General features: G+C 35.5%; 1 protein-coding gene across 1 annotated transcript in view; it reads left to right on the forward strand.

Annotated features, from left to right (window-relative positions):
* Positions 1–17,075, forward strand: part of MYCBP2 (MYC binding protein 2) — a 174,321-nt gene that overhangs the window by 100,657 nt on the left and 56,589 nt on the right. The window contains 9 exon segments of the mRNA XM_036387571.2: positions 171–289; positions 1,562–1,649; positions 4,647–4,696; positions 5,375–5,547; positions 5,787–5,931; positions 7,769–7,981; positions 10,367–10,422; positions 10,844–10,959; positions 12,993–13,090. Of these exon segments, the coding sequence (XP_036243464.1) occupies positions 171–289; positions 1,562–1,649; positions 4,647–4,696; positions 5,375–5,547; positions 5,787–5,931; positions 7,769–7,981; positions 10,367–10,422; positions 10,844–10,959; positions 12,993–13,090 (1,058 nt within the window).

Below are 17,075 nucleotides of genomic sequence, written 5' to 3' on the forward strand. Positions count from 1 at the left end.
ATCCAGCTGGCAAGTTAATTATGTCTCTAGTAGGTTTCTTGCTTGAAGTATTGATCTGCTTGTTTTTCCCATGATTTTAATTCACATTTTACCTATAAAGGCTGGGTTTCATATATATTTATGTAAAAGAGGAGGAATATATTATTAATTTATCCTTTTACTTCTCTAAGGGAATGAAGCACTTTTTTCTCTGGAGACTGCATCAGACTATGTGAAAGATGAAAAAGCTTGTTTTTATGGCTTCAAATGTTACGCAATTGGATATGAATTTAGTCCAGGAAGTGATGAGGTAAGGGAAAAAGTGAGGTAGTTATAATTGCTTCACCTAATAAATCACCTAATAAATTTTTTGAGGGTAAAGAAAAATTGTATTTCCACTTATGGCTAGGTGACACATTGCAAAATATTTTTAGATTAATTATATAAAAGTAATAACATTTTTTTGCTAAGAGCATTATTAATTTGGAATTCTTTAATCAGGATACTATTGAAATGGCTTTTTGCGTGGTTTGTGGCACTCTGCAAAAACATAGTTTGGTTTTATCTTGTATGTCAGTGGGATATAAGATTTCCTGAAATTCTGGCCTACTCTTGCATCAAAGATCTAAGATGTGGGGCTTTTTACTGTCACTGCCTATTGAATGACATACTTGCATTATTTTCCAGTGCTCACTTAGACCAGAACTCGCAGACTCTTTGGAAATGCTATGTGCATTTAGGCTACCTCAGGTTTTACCCAGTGGTCTCCTCATTTTACCTTTAAGGACATGAATAATTTCCACCACTGTCAATTGCAAAGGGAAGATCAGATTTCTTCACCACCCAATTGTTTCTTTTGGCTTATTTTAAGAGATTACTGAAAACACTTAATATGTTTTATACTACATCCAGAAAAATAAGTCTTCCCTTGTCCTGGGAATCTTTGGCCCTGTTCCTTCATGTGGATTTCACAAGGTCTGCATCTTGCTTACACTACAACCCTCACAGAAGATTTACCTCATCTTATTCTGGATTTTGCTAAAACTAAATCATGTCTTCCCATTTTCAGAATGTCAAGTTCTTTGGCATTTCTTTACATATCAGATAGGACACATACCATAAGATTGTTATCTATGGTGGTACTGGCTTTCAGCAGAATCAGACTTGTAATTCTACAGATGATTGAATTAGTCTGTGTTTGTTTAAGCAAAAGTTATTTCTATTCAAAAATACCCATGTAGATTCATATGTCATTCTTTTTCTTTAAAGAATTTTCAAACAAAGCTGCTGGCATATTTTTAATGCTCAGTGCTAAAAAACATGCTAGCTAATACCTTAAGTCTATCATCTAAAGAACAGTTATAAGTAGCTGTTTTCAAACATACCTTTTTATGCTAAAAATTTTGGTACACTGTCCTATGTTGCAGCAAAACATGGCAGTAGCTGTATGACAAGAAATACATTGCTGAGAAGCTTCAAACTGGGACATACACTATTTCTTAATATAAAACATTGACAGAAAAATGTATTTGTCCTATTTTCTGAGACACTAATATTTTTTAATTTTTTTTTTAATTTGAAGGGTATTATTCAGCTGGAGAAAGAACTGGCAAATTTGGGAGGATCATGTGCAGCAGCTTTGATGAAGAAAGATTTAGCACTTCCTATTGGTAAGAACATACTTCATTTTTTCATCATTGTCCATGTTTTCTGAATTAGTAGTACATTCAGATCTTATTGTTGCTTTTAATTAGAGATAATAATACAAAATTGTCTTCAAACTGAATTAATCAAACAATAAAGCTGGCAGTATTTTCTGCTTGTCTTTTTCCCTCTGTGTGTATATGGGGAAGAGGGACACCTGGTCATTTAAATTTGAATGAACTCACCCCATCCACAGGTAGTGTGTGACTGTGTGAACTGTGTCCCACAGTTTCCTCGTGGTACTTCCTAAATGTGCAGGTATCATCTTTGTATTTCTCTTTCACTGGTTTTTTTCTCCCTACACTTCACACCTCTCTGTGTGAAAAATACCTGCATCATTGAATTGCAAAACTTAAAAGTACTGTTTTAAAGTTGAAAGTGATCATTTTGTCTGTAGACCTTATAGCTAAAAATATTTCTACTGTAGCTTTTTTTTCTGCAATTAGAAAAGAAATCACATATTTTTACCGCAGATGCTGCAAATAGAGGTTTATAGTAACCCAACTGGAATTTAAAGTGGAAGGAAAAATGAGTTTGTGGAAATTAATGGATATGGAGATGGAATTAGAAATTCTAATGATGCAGCTGTATTTTGAGTAATATAATTTCTCTTAAATAGCACCAGCATATAGGAAAAACAGGCTCATAATTTATAATAGGATATCTCTCTGATCATTTTAATTTAGGGACACAAATCAAAGCTCAGATACTGTTACAGTGAGTGGATTAATGAGCAGGAGAGCACTGATCAGTGTGGAGTTCTAATCACAAAACCTTCTTTGTATTTTTAATCCAGTATTTTGCTTGTGTATTTGGATTGTTTACAGATTTCTTTATGTTGTAAGGAGGTGCCTCAATTGCACTAGTAGATCTGTACTTCACTCTCCAATGTACAGGCAATTCTTCAGGTTAAATAAGTGCCCTCCTCTCTTATCCCTCAAACTACTTAGTTTTGTTGACTTCTCTTAGTTTTGTATTCTTCTGTGCAACAACAACAAAAAGATTGAAATCCTTGTAACTTATTTTCCCATATTTTGCAATACTTCATACTTTTCTCCTGGGAGCTTTTTATGTTTGTTCTGTTAAAATGCCTGGAATGAGAAGGGTGACACATAGATTGACTTCATGCTATCCCATAGAAATTTGAAATAAAATATGCAGTGAAGTTACCTATGCAATCACAGCTGCATACAAATGTGGTTGTTTATGATCTGTAAGAGAGGAGGGGTAGGTGCATTGCCTCTAAGGAGTTTCTTGATGACTGCTCTAATGGCAATTGATTTGTCTGACTGTTTATCTAACATCAACTCAAGAACTTCAACCAAGTCTCTTCATGTTGCTGGTAAGATTACAGTGCTTGTGCTATATAAGTGTATTGTTTCTCTCCAAGACCGCTAGACCCTCTGAGTAAACAAAACTGGGGAATTGTAGCCAACAGTGGTAGTATTTGCAAATGAAAACTATTGTGCAGCCTTCTAAAATGGTTCTCAGTTGTATGTAATTTTGGTTTGAGTGTTTTGCCTGGTGTCTCAGAAAAACACTGTGGCAGAAAAAGTGGTAAAGTTGTGGTTTTCTAGAGCAACATTTAAAAGCCTTATTATCAGACTTTATTTTTCTTTTCTATTTATTTTCTTTTCTTTTAGTATTAGTCTTTCTTTTTCTGCATCCTAGTTTATGCATCTTCTACCTTTTGCTGCAAGTGAAATGCTTTTTTAATACTGTCGTTCCTAATCTGCAGAGCCTTTTATCGGACTTGTGGAAGAGTGTTTCTTAAGGAAAACCTACATAGAATAATAGAGTCAATAATCATATAAAGACTTTCTTGTAATGCATACACATAGGAAAGGCCCTTTTTAGTAGACTTTTCATATTTTGTTATTCTTTCTACAGTTTTACTTTTTAGTAATTGTTGTAGTGGGTATGTTCAGTGTGCAAAGTCAAATGTTTGTGGGAGTATTCCTCTAGAAATATTAGGAATAAAAGTGTTTTGAAGGACCTAACAAGGTTAAGGCTATTTTGCTCTGAAGAAAGGTGGACCAGAAAGTGATTTCTTCACATACTAGGAAAAGTGTCTTTGAGAGTTACGCCCAAATAGTGTTCAAGTTACCATGTTCAAATGGTCGTTCTTCCTTCTTGCGACTTCAAGATGTGAATTTAAGATACTTCTTTCCAAGAGAGAGATCTGGTCTATGACCGAGATCTGACTTCAACAGCAGTGTGAAATTGGTTTATGTATTTTGTATTAATACATTCCTAATTGTATCAAATCTAGCAGTAGTTTATTTCTGAGGGCAGTTTTTAGATGTCTTTATTTCTTTGAATTTTAAAAATTGCCTTGGAACTTGGTTTTCTTATTTCTCTCTCTTCGTACTAGTAGAATTGCCTGAAATATTTTTAAAAGAGAGTAGAAATATGGTGACCTTATCTGTTTCACCCCTCTGTTAAAAGACCGTGTTTGGCAATTATGGTCATCCTGGAATCAGGCTTTGGAGTTGGATTTGTGAGAAAGAAATACTGTGTAATAGTATGTATTTGAGCTTTCTGTTTTAGGAAGAATCATAATTTATGAAATTGTGCAGGGTTTGTCAGGTTTTCAAATAATTTTACAAAGGTAAGCTCTTAAAAGGGAGCAGCTTTTGCATACTTAGAGATACTGCTTCTCATAAACCATCCTGACCTCTCAAAATCTTTCTGAAAATATCTAGTCACATCCAAAGACTTGCCATACATAGTGCCTTCGAGATAAAAAGAGAAGCACCAAATTTTTGTTCTGTGCACTGAACTACACAATACTGCATGTTTACAATGTTATTTATAAATATTAGTATTTCAGCTGCTGATTGAACAGTATGATACATCCTTATGCAGATTTGAAATCTGCAGTATAAAAAGCTTCACAAAACAGAATTGAATCTCATATTCTGCAGTATGTAAATAATATAACTGGTCTATTTTTCCAGCAGGTAGTGAGTTTGAAGAGGATCTTGAGATACTTGAAGAGGCTGCCTTACAGGTATGCTGCTGCTTTTTATCCATTGCAATGCACTTAAGCACAGAATTGCATTGAAACTGACTGCTACAGAAGAAAATAATTTGTAAGGCCTTTATAGTAGAATGGAATCCAGCTTATTATTTGACAGTTTAAGAAAATCATACAGAATTTTAGTATTTAAATTAAATCATTTTTTTATAATGAATCTGCTTGGGAAAAAAGACCTGTCATGTCACATAGAACATTAGATGACCAAGTATTTCAAAATATCTGTTTGGCTGAAGTTGTAGTATTTGGCAAGTTTTAAATGTTACCAAGATGAATCTTTTACATGTCTTTGTAATGACAGAAATAAAATAACTTTTTCAGCTGAGCAGTGATGTTAATCAAGTCTCAAATACTACGATTGCAGTTGTTCTGGTTTGCTGATGGTCTTTTGTTGAGTACAATGGGAGTTAATGCTGAATTTCCCTCAACTCAGGGTCATTTAACCTCTTTTGGCATAAATTATGGTTTAATAGACTGTGATGGCTTTTTTTAAAGCTTTTGTGATGGTAGAGCTTACTCTTCTTGAAAAGTTTTAAATGCTCAAAATGTTTTTACCAATTGTTTCACGTTACGGGAAAATGTGAACATGCTACTGAAAAGCTGTTCTGTGTCTCTCTTTTCACCCCCAACCTCTGCCAAAAAACCAAAAAGGTGTGCAAAGCTCACTCAGGCATTCTTGGGAAAGGCTTGGCACTATCTCACTCCCCAACCATTTTGGAAGCTCTCGAAGGAAGCCTTCCCTTGCAGGTCCAAAGCAATGAGCAGTCGTTTCTGGAAGATTTCATTGCTTGTGTACCAGGATCAAGTGGTGGACGACTTGCAAGGTAAAACTGCACTGTTGCTTGTCCTTCTAACTGGCTATAGAACTGTCATAGTTATTTTAAGTATTAGTTGACTAAAACTGTTTGGCTATATTGATTCCATTAATACATTAGTTAAAAGCATGTAGGCATTCAGATGTTCTGTGTCTTTTCTTAGCTCTGTGTCACATTTTTACAGAGTAAGAATTTGTCTTTTGGAGGCTGTAAGAGATTTTAATGTTGGGTGGTTTTCTTTGCTGTAGGTGGCTGCAGCCAGATTCATATGCTGATCCTCAAAAAACATCATTGATTTTGAATAAGGATGACATCCGATGTGGTTGGCCAACTGTTATTACAGTACAAACAAAAGACCAGTATGGGGAAGTTGTTCATGTTCCTAATATGAAGGTAATTATTGTATTCTTGGCTGTTCTGCCTAATCTTGTTGTCTTTTAGTTTTTATTGTAGGTATTCCATGGAATACTCTTGTATTGGGACAGAAAGTGGCATTCATAAATTCATTGTAACGAGACTTTCTTACCTCTAAATCTACAAACCTGCCCAATTCTGTACTATGCCACCACCATTTCATGAAATTCATAACTTGCCTGTAATGAACTACATGTGTGTAGTTGCATAAATAATCAGTCATAAGTGAGTTTGGATGGTGGTGATGTATTAAAGTGACAAGAATCCATTTTAAATTTGTAAGCCAGGCAAGAGTGTTATAAACCACAGACTTCGTGATGGGGAAAAAAGAATCAGAAGCACACTGATGGACCACCTTATAGATACTTTATTTTAGACTAGAACAGTACTCTTGCCTTTTCTGTTTCTAATATTGGATGTTCCTGTAGTCCTTGCAGTTAATAAGGATAACTGGCAGGACCTGGTGTTCCTGTGTTTGCCTTCAGCCTCTTCAGTTAAACACTGTTTTTCAGTACTGGAGAGGAGGTGTTCTTGACAGCCTCAGGTAGAGTTAGAAGAATTTTGTGCATTTTGGGGTAAAATCTATGTGGCATGTGTAAAAGTGGGCTGCTTGATTTGAATTAGTAAAGCAATGCAAACAAAATGAACACAAAATGGTTTTCATGTAGTTCTAATAAATTAGGGTACTTTTGTGTTTTAAAGCCCACTACTACTGTGGAGTAGTTGGTTTTTGTCAAGCCCAAGTGTAGATGAAATGCTTTTTACAAAGGCATGATTCCTGTGAGAAAAGCTCCCAAATCTGTTCTTTGTATATGATGTAATAATTGAGTTTTCTTACAGTGAGCTGTAAACATAATAATGAACAGCAGTTCTGCAACAGTAACACAAGAATCAGCTTAGTCACAAACACTACTTGAGTGAAACTTGTGTGATTACTGATTTAAATTAGTGACAGAGCAAGTGGAAGACTCTCAGTAGTGATTTTATCCTATCAGTCAGGAAAAAAATATGTCAAAATATAATTGAAATTATTACTGGTTTTATTATTTAATTACTGTTCACAAATGTATTAAAGTAACAAAAACCTTAATTCAATTTAATTATTCTTCTGGACTCATTCAGTGTGCAATGCAGTGATGTAACTTTTGGTTAATTAAATCAAATTTTGATAAAACTGTGTGTGAAAACTGCAGAATTTGATATTGCAGATTTCCAATGAGTAATATATAAACTTATTTTCCAGGTAGTCTGTCTTTCTCAGAAAATTGTGTACTGCTAGCTGTTACCTGCACTAATGGAGATCCATGCTTCCTCTGGGGGAATAAGTCTGTTAAAACATGCATTGAAGAGCACAATATAAACGTGCAGTGCTGGCTGGGAGGTGGCAGAGCCAGCCAGGATCCAGTCTGGCCATTGCTGATCCAGATCTAGTGGCCATGATGATCCACTCTGAAATCTGTGCACTCACTTGGAAGGCTCTCTTTCTCCTTTGTTGCAGTTTTCTGTTCAGGGAAAACTTCCCTAGGCATCCCAGACTGTGTTCTGCCTGCCAGGAAGTGCTCTGGGACTGGCAGAAGTGAGACCAGCCTGTGCTGATGGTGGAGTCAGTTGGGTGCCTCTCCCCTGCCCATTGGCATCTTCCCAAGATGCTGTGCTTGGCTTTGCAGGTTAAGTGTAGATATACATTGGGTTTGGACACAGCTGCATTTGCAGGGAGGGCTCTAAGTGCTTTGTTACTGCACTGCATCAAATTGAAAAGAATGTGTGTGTGTGTTTTCTCACAAAATCATATTCCCTCTTCCACATCTTATTACAGGTGGAAGTCAAAGCTATTCCTGTTTCTCAGAAAAAAACATCTTTGCAACAAGAACAGGTTAAAAAAGTGCAGCGGATACCAGGCAGTCCTGCAACAGCTGTTTCCCCTAGCAGTGATATGACCTTTGGAGGACTTCCTTCACCAAAGCTTGATTCCTCCTATGAGCCAATGATAGTAAAAGAAGCTCGGTATATTGCTATTACAATGATGAAGGTAAGTTACTGCAATTTTGGCAATGTAACTATAGAATTCAGCATTCAAAGTGTGTAAAGGTATGCAGCAGAGAAGGACAAATGTATGTTTATTTTCGGTCCCAATCTGAAAATATATTCAGTGGAAATCACTTTGATTAATATTAGTTCAGCAATAAACTAAATACTTCAAAAAGGCCAATTGCTTAAACTCTAAAGCAGTTAGATTGGATTAGCATAGAAAGGAAAGTTGTCTTTTTTTTATTTTGATTAAACAGATTAACAAATTAATTGGAGTCATGCAGGAGAAATAAAAACAGACATGAAAGTGGTGAAGGGAAAGTTAAAGCAGTATTTTTATTTATATGGAGTTGGAGTGTTGCAGTGAATGCTTACTTTAAACTAGAGCAGATGAAATAGAAAATCAGGAAAAAAAGAGCTCAGTGTATTAAAAAAAGGCATACAAATTATTTATATATCAATGCATATGTATTAAGCAGCATCTAATGAAATGAGCCACTGTTAAATGGATCAGCTCAGACACTTAGCCAGGGACAGTTTTTAAAGAAGTGAAAACTGAGCAGCTAGCCTTGATTTGATAATGTTGTGGCACATGCAGTAAATTTACATATGTGTACCATACTGACCCAGTTAAGAGATGTGATGTGTTGTGTACAACTAACAGTTGCACAGCTTAATGAGACAGGATTAGCCAGGAGGGTAGAGGAGGATAATACTTAGCATAATCAGAATGGATTTGTTGTGGGGGCAGAACCAGCAAACTGGCACCTTTTAGAGGCAGAGGATAGTGCTGCAGTACCTGTGTGTAAATAGTGCAGCTGGGTACTGAATACTGTCTTAACAGATCAATGAAAGAACTATGAAATCAAGGCAGTGTACAACAAATGGTTTAAGAACTTGCTAGAACGTGTGCATATCAAGATGTGATTTTGGCATTTTTATTTGGGCTAGTGCAAACATCAGTTCTTGGTTTGATGCTTCTTTTAAAAGTGACTTGAAGGGAGGTAGAAATAAATTATTTCTCCCAAGTTAGGGCTTAGATGATATTTCTGATAGCCACTGTTCACAGGTATCTGCTATTTCTTTTCCAGTGAAATGTGTCAAACCTGCTCACAAAACTCTTAGAGTTGTATATCTTGTAATGCATAAGATGCTTTGGGGTAAATTACAGTGGTGCAAGTGTAGCATGTTCAAAAACTGTTCTGTAGATTTGATGGAGTGAGGAATGCTTAATATCAGCTAGTTAATGTGTAATCATTCTTTAATTGAAATAAGGCTAAAGGAAAATGAAAATGGAAGGGTTAATTTAAAATCCTCCTAGAAGGCAATAACAGTATAAACTTTCATAAAGATAAAAGTAAAAAGACACCAAGGTTAATTTAAAAAAGCGTCTCTCTTGTTGAAACATGCTTGATTTCTGTATTTAGTGCTTTTCCAGAGAATCTTCCCAAGGTTCCTCTCAAGTTAAGTCCTTTCCATCCAAAACTTTAAGAATTCAAGGCATTCAGAACATACTCATTTCAGTGTAAAATGCAGATGTCCCCTGATATTTTCATTTTACATCAGCCTGCACATTGTATCAGTACTTTATGCAAGTACCTAAATATGATTATAAAATCTCACTTCAAAAAAAATACATAATCAATTATGACATGTTTGGGGGACTGATACCCAAAACTATATCCTTATGCAGGGACCCAGAATGGCTGATGTGCATATATGTTCAAAGGTTCTTATCCTACCTTTTGTTGGCTTTGATTTAACAGGGGAATCTGGTAACTCAGCAACTATTGCAGCCCAGAGAGATTCTTGCTGAGGGACTTGGTGCACTCCTAGGACTAACTCTGTTTTCTTAGGGGGCTTTTCAGAGCAGTGATTTTACAAGTTGCTGTGGAAGTGAACCAGGTCTTTTTGTAGTGGAAATCAGTGGAAGTATCACCTCAATGTTCAGGGAATTTCATCTTCACTTGGAGTTGAAAGAAAAAGGATGTGTAATTTTATTGATAAAGCCCCTGGGCTGGTTTGCAGGTTTTACTTGCAGCTTATTTGCTTTCTTATCTTCACACAGTCTTCAGTGCACTGCCTGGATTCAAAAGGTTTTTATACAAGTTAGATTTGAAGAGATTCAAAGATTTTACAAGGTTTTTGTTAGCAGTAGCAATCTTTCTTATCTAAATCATGGCTGTTTAATGAGACAGTGAAGATACTCTTTTCCATGTGTGCATATATATTTCTGTGTTTTGAAATTTGTTTCTGATTCCCAGATCAGTGCTTCTGGGGTGTCTAAAATTAGATTCATGTGTTCTTGAAGAAAATGCTCTGCTTTCTTTTATTCAAGACAGTGGTATAACTGTTGGTTTTGTGTTTGAATTTAATCTGTGTACAGGCATACGAAAATTATTCTTTTGAAGAACTACGTTTCGCTTCACCAACACCAAAGAGGTAAACATTAAAAACTTTCCTTTGGATAGGAGCTTAAATTAACATATCCTGACACTTCTGCTTACACCCAGACTCCCAAGTGTGACTGACACATAATCATGTCTGAAGGTAGAAACACAGAAGTCAAGTATTATGTTTTCTTACATGTAGCAATTTTATTTAAAATATTTTTTTCTTAATTGTTCTAATATTGTTTCCTTATTTATATTAGCTACTCTTTGGATGTGATTTATCATTTGCTATAAATAAATGTGGAATAGAGGATTACATTTTCATAGTAAATAATAGGTGGTTAGTACATTGGAAAGGGAAAAATTGTATTTAGATGATCTGCTAGAAAAAAAAGAGTAGTTTGCAAAATAAACATTATACTAGTCACTGTATTTAATTGATTGATTTTAATTGTGTTGTTTATGCCTAGACCCAGTGAAAACATGTTGATCAGAGTCAATAATGATGGTACATACTGTGCAAACTGGACTCCTGGAGCTGTTGGTCTCTATACCATTCATGTTACTATAGATGGCATTGAAATAGGTACTTAATTTTTACTATATTTAAGCATAAAATTATATTATTTCCACTTTGTGTATTAACACACTTGTTTTAATGCTCATAAGATTTAATACTACAGTTCATAGCAAAACTTAGTAGCCAAGTTTTCATTCACAAGCCTTCTACTTCAATCACTCTTTGGCAGAAGAAAAAAACCCCACTGAAATAGGAATGCATGTTGCAAATCATGTATTTATAATGTGGTTAGATTACCAGATTGAGACTTTCTTATTCTCAACTCTCAGTGTGGAAAGAAGAATGTCTTGTTTCAGCTGAGAGTGACAGAAAGGTATAGTTAAAGGGGAAAAAAACCCCAGCCCTAAAGAAGAAGAACCGCCTCCTAAAGAAGGTGAAATTGTTCCTGATGATGCCGAAATACTTACTGTCATTTGTTCTGGAAAATTGAGGAGATGTGGTCTTAACTGAGACTCTGCCTAAATTCTTAATTATTTGTACTAATGTTTAAATGATTTTGGTTCATTTCTTGCTGGAAATCTTTTAGTTATCTTGCCAGTCTTGGGGACTGCACTATGATATAAATACTATAGCATGTGGTGAAAAGAGTGCCTGTCCAAAATACTCTATCATGAATGCTCTCATGTCAGCCTTACTGGTGATATGGTGAAGATGGAAGTAGAAACACTCAGTGTTGTAGCTCGACCCACATGTGATAAGAGGGTTTGGGTGAGTTCATGAGCACCAGCAGTTCCTCTTTCCCAATACTGACCAGCACCTTTAGTTAATACATAGTGATGTTCATAAATGCAAATACACGTAATTCATATAGAAATGGAATGAGAGTTGGTTTTATGTGTTAACTACAGAACATAAGATGTATAAAGTATTATTATTAATTATCCTCTATTTCTCAAACAGAGGAACATTTGCCTTCATTAGAGCCTGTGATGCACTCAGTTGTATTTTTTCCAGTGTGTCATCTCTGGAGCAAACTTTACACTCTAGCTTCAATCAACTGCTCTTATACTTTTGCACAAGTTCTACCATCTTCAAGCATTGTGTAAACTTATAGAAATGATAAATATAACTCTTAACTTTCATTATTAAACAGATATGATTATACTCTTAATACTTAGCTGTGCCATTTTTCTGCAATGGAACTTTCTTACTCAATCATTACATTAGACTGTGCCCTCTGAAGCTTTGATGTACGTTCACTTGGCCCCTAATTCTGTCAATTTTTGACTGCTTAAGTACTGATAACAGTTTCTCTTTTGTTTCAAACCTTTTATGTTCTTGATGCTCATAGATTGCTTCTGTTACTGCCATGCTTGTTTAAAAGGATGTTAGTGAAACCAGCAGTTTCATTGCTATGTCTGGATGATTCTTTTCAACATGTTGTTCTTCACTTTTAACAGTGATTTCTGAGGCAATTTCTTTGAAGGTTATTGCTCAGGGTTATATTCATCTATTAGATAAATTTTTGTGTCTTTCTTCACATGGATTTACATGTATTTTTCTTCACAAACAAGAATGTCACTTTCCAGTGCCTTAGTGTTTTTAACAGCATTGGTAATTAAATATGCCATTTTTTTTTACATTATAGGCGTTTTCCGGCTGCTTAATGTGGCTTTTCAGGCTCTTAACTGTCTCACATGTAGCAATTAGCTTCTGTAGCAGTACAGCATTGTGTAAGCTACTGCCTCTCCAGAAGCTTTCACCTGCACCTCTCAAACACTAGACTCTGTGTTGACCATACCTTGAAACATAACCCTACAGACACTATTAAGATACCAAATTAGCTGATAGTGCTTTGTATGTACTGGCAGATATCTAACAGCAGCACGAAACCACATCTCTGTAAATTTCCACATATGAAAATAGAAATGTTCAAAAATTAATACCTTGCCCCATGAAACAACTGCAAGTGTTGATTTTGGCAGACAGATAAGCAAGCAGTTATTTTGTTTACTCTAAATGTACAGATAAACGATAGTTGCTATTTAACTGATATATCCCCTTATATTTTTTTAAACTTAGTCTTTGTTTGCTTATAGATGCTGGACTAGAAGTGAAAGTAAAAGATCCTCCAAAAGGAATGATACCTCCTGGAACTCAACTTATTAAACCAAAAGCAGAGCCTCAGCCAAACAAGGTTTGGAGAACTGAAATAAACCCCAAAACAGATAGTTATGTTTGGGTGGGACTTTTTTGTTGTTTAATGTATACTTTTCATATAATAGTGCTGAAGACTTTAGGATATGTGCAGATCACTTTAACATGCTGATGGAATGAAATTCTTATACTGGATAAAATGAAACAAATTCACTTTGTTTTCTTTTTGTACATGAATTCATAAAACTGATAGAAGCCCTACAGAAACTGCCTTTGCCTTGGCTTGTCACACAAACATATCACAGCTATTGTTAAAGCCACAGACAAAATTTTGCGCTATTATTTGTTCTATTTCTTTTATATTGTACTGTGAAATTAATTGTGCACAAATTTTTACAAAGATTTTGTTTGTTTTGTCATGGGCATCTTCAATTAATATAAAATCCATAACCAGTTTCTTTGGTATATTTTCCTTCCTTAGAGAATGGCATGATTGTGTTTTTTAAAGGTATCCTTTCTGTAGCTTTTGATATCCCTATTTCACCTTATCATTCCACCCTGAAGGATTAAAGTAGACACAATAAAGCAAATCAGCTGAAGTGGGTGGCAGTGGTATAAGGAAAATGCCTAGATGAGGGAGATACCTTGCACTTTTCTTTTTTTCCTTTTTGGTGGTGGTGGGTTGTTTGTTTTTTTTTTGTGGTTGGTCCGTTTGTTTTTTTGGGGTTTGGTTTTTTTTTTGGTTTATTGGCACAAGGTTGTCTTTCCTGTCCTACTGAAATTGGGAAGGTGGTTAAGAAATACATGGTTACAAAAACGATCAGGTTTCTGACAAGTTCTTACCTTTGCAGTGCATCCTAATTTTTTTTTTTCTAGACTTCAGGATAATCCAGAGACAGTAACTTTGTTGTATGGCTCCCCAGTCTCTAAAATGCATCCAGCATCTGCTTTTACTACTAACAAGATTTTTTCCCTGGAGCCATGCCTCAAATTAAAAATAATAAATGTACTTCTAGTTTCAATGCAGCATTTACCCCTCACTGGCTCTCTTTTTTTGTTTTTTTCCCCAAGAAGCTTCTTTTAGACTTTCTCCCTTCTCTTGGAAGGAAGATTGCCTGGTTAGTTCATTATCTTAATTAGAACTCCCAATTCCTACTAAGAGAGATTTATATCTCAAGCAACTTCATTATACTTGCACCCAAGGTGATCATCATATGTGTCATTTTGCTGTGCCCAAGTTGAGAGAATCTGGTTTGATATGAGATGAATTGCCGAGCAGAAGTTCTGTTTTTCTTTTCAATTATTACAGTGGAAATTGGTGTGATTGGTTCATACATGATAACTCTGTGTTGTCAAGAACAGTCAAAGTACTTGACAGAAGTCAGTCCTCTGGAGTTCTGAGATGTTATGTAGTGTTTGATCCTCTCCTTGTGTTACACTGTGTGCATGTCTCATTTCTTCTTCCAAGTTTGTCTCTTAGAAAAAGGAGCCATCTTTGTCCTGTACATAGTGTCTGTAGAGCCAGCTGAAAAGTTAAACTAGACTTTTCATGGTAAATCATTTAATCAGTCTTCTTTCTTCTGTGTCATAATAAATCACATAACAAATCAGGATAATTCTTTGTGTATCAACAGCAATATTGTAAGTAATACAGCAAGGTAGTAATTGTACTGTGCTCTGTGTTGCTGAAGCCAAGAATGCAGATTAGACATGTATCAGGCAGAGACAGTCCAGTGTACCAAATCATGTTTTGCTGACAAAAAGGGCATAGTTGAGCTCTAAATGCTGTTCCATCATCTTTGTCAGCCTGAAATTTCAGATAGTTGTAACCAAAGGACACCAAGAGTGCATTCTTAGTGGTGATCTGTTCTCAGCTAGAAACACCAAAATATTTTCATTGAGGCACTGGAACATTCCAGATTTGTAGCCAAACCTCATGTAAATTGCAAGCTGAAAATGGGTACTGTGTTATGATTTTATATGTGTATTCTTCCTTCTCTGTTATTTGAAGTCAGATGAAAAATCTGAAGGAAGCTATGATAGTGATCTGTATTCAGCCTGGGGTATATGGCCCATAAAAATTGCTGCCTCCTTTAGTCTGCAAAGCTTAAATTAACTAACTTGCAGGAAACTTGATTCCATATCCTATTGAGGAAAACATTGTTTTTCAAGCTATGTACTGTAATTCAGGGTAGTTGGAACCAACTAGAAGGAAATGGTCCTAATTTAGCTGAATTTGAAGGTGCAAGACTGGTACCAGAATGATTGGTCACTAACATGTTTTGATGGTTTCTACCATCCTGATACAACAAGTAGCTAGCATTGATTGCAAAACCCAAAAACAACCACCAAACCCAAAAGCTCTGGGCTGGGGGTGGTTTTTCTCACCCCTTCATAGACCAACCCCCTTGTTAAGGTTGCTTTATCCTGGACAACATGTCACACAACACACACCCTTTCTTGTGATGTGTGTTGGTGTGACGTGTACCTCTTTGCAGATTTGTCAGATAAAAAAGCACAGCAATACAGGTCTTAAAAACTGCTGTAGGGATGATGTACATCCTGATTGCTCAGCCTTTCTGCCTTAGTCACTTCTTCAGTTGGAATCCAGGTGTATGCTCCATGGAAGAACTGCCTGTGGAGGTGTTACGGAGCTACAAATCCACTGTGCTATACAGAAATATTCCTAGCAAAGAGGCGCTGTATCAGATAGAAGACACAGATGATACAATTTTTCATCATGGTCAGAAATGAGCACAAGAGAACTCCTGATCTGTTTTTTATTGTATTGTCTGTCAGTGGATCTGATCCTTAAGTAATTTCTAGTTATAGGTTGAAGTTTTGTATTAACTAATTAGGTTAGCTGTTGCAAAAGGGAAGAAGGCTCTTTCCAGGCCTGTCCCTGCTCAAAATCTGGAATGTGAGTTTTTCCTCTAAATTAAAGGTTTAATCCAAGTTCTAGCAAAGTGTCATAACAATTTTCTGAAGTAACATGATGCAAGGACCCCTGATTTGCAAGACTTTGTTTTTTGTTTGTCTGTGTTTAGAATGCTGTCAGCAGTGATTTAGTTTATACTTTTACAAGGACCTTGAAAGTCCTAGCTTTGTCTGTTGTGAGAATCTAAGTATTACAAGTAAGAAGACTGTTAATAAGCAAAAGCTTGCACATTTTGGAGTAATTTATGTATGAAATCCTTTACATGCTTCTGGTTTTGGAGTTTTGTTGGTTTTATATTTTGTTTTTTAAATTATCCTCAGAATAAATATGATTTCTTAAATAATTCCTTTAGGGAAAAAAGGTTCATACACTTAGCTCTTACCTTTTGTTATGTATCCCTAAGTTTGTTCCTTACACATCATTCTGTGCTTTATGTTGTAATAGATAAAATCCATATTTCCATTGATACTTTTATCACTTTTACCTGTGAAGTCTGAAAATAACCTTCCTAAAAAATAACCTGAAAATAACCTAATGGTTTTATACCATATGAATAGAATATATGCATCTCTGGTTTTGAGAGACCAATAGGATGCCTTGTGTTTGTTCTCTATGGGATAGGTGCCTGATAATGTTTGAATGGTAAAAAACATGATAGTGAATAACAAGTGGAAGATTTTGTGGTGCTGTAGTAAGTCCAGCTAATAGCAAGAAGCCTCTGCTCTAACCCTCCTGTGGAAAAAAAAGGAAGAAGCTATTGGAATAGCTGTTTGAAAGATAAAGAAGTAGAAAGATTATTTTATTTTAAAATGGCTAGCTAAACTCTTTAGCTAAGGAAAATAACCAAATTTTGGTAAAAAAAAGCTGACTAAAGTGAATACTGCAGTAGCACAACTGAGAAATGGTAATCCAAGGCTGATGAGTTAAAAGAAATTATAAATTTGAAAATGCAGATCTGGTGAAATTTTCAGCAGTGAATGAATTCTGTGTGTGTGTGTGTGTGTGTGTTAAAAAAAATCAGAAGGTTGTACTGATTATTGTAGGGTATAACAGAAATATTTCCAAGTTAATGCATGCTTACATTATG

This window comes from Molothrus ater, chromosome 2 (genome assembly GCF_012460135.2).
Source record: "Molothrus ater isolate BHLD 08-10-18 breed brown headed cowbird chromosome 2, BPBGC_Mater_1.1, whole genome shotgun sequence".
Classification (NCBI taxonomy): domain Eukaryota; kingdom Metazoa; phylum Chordata; class Aves; order Passeriformes; family Icteridae; genus Molothrus; species Molothrus ater.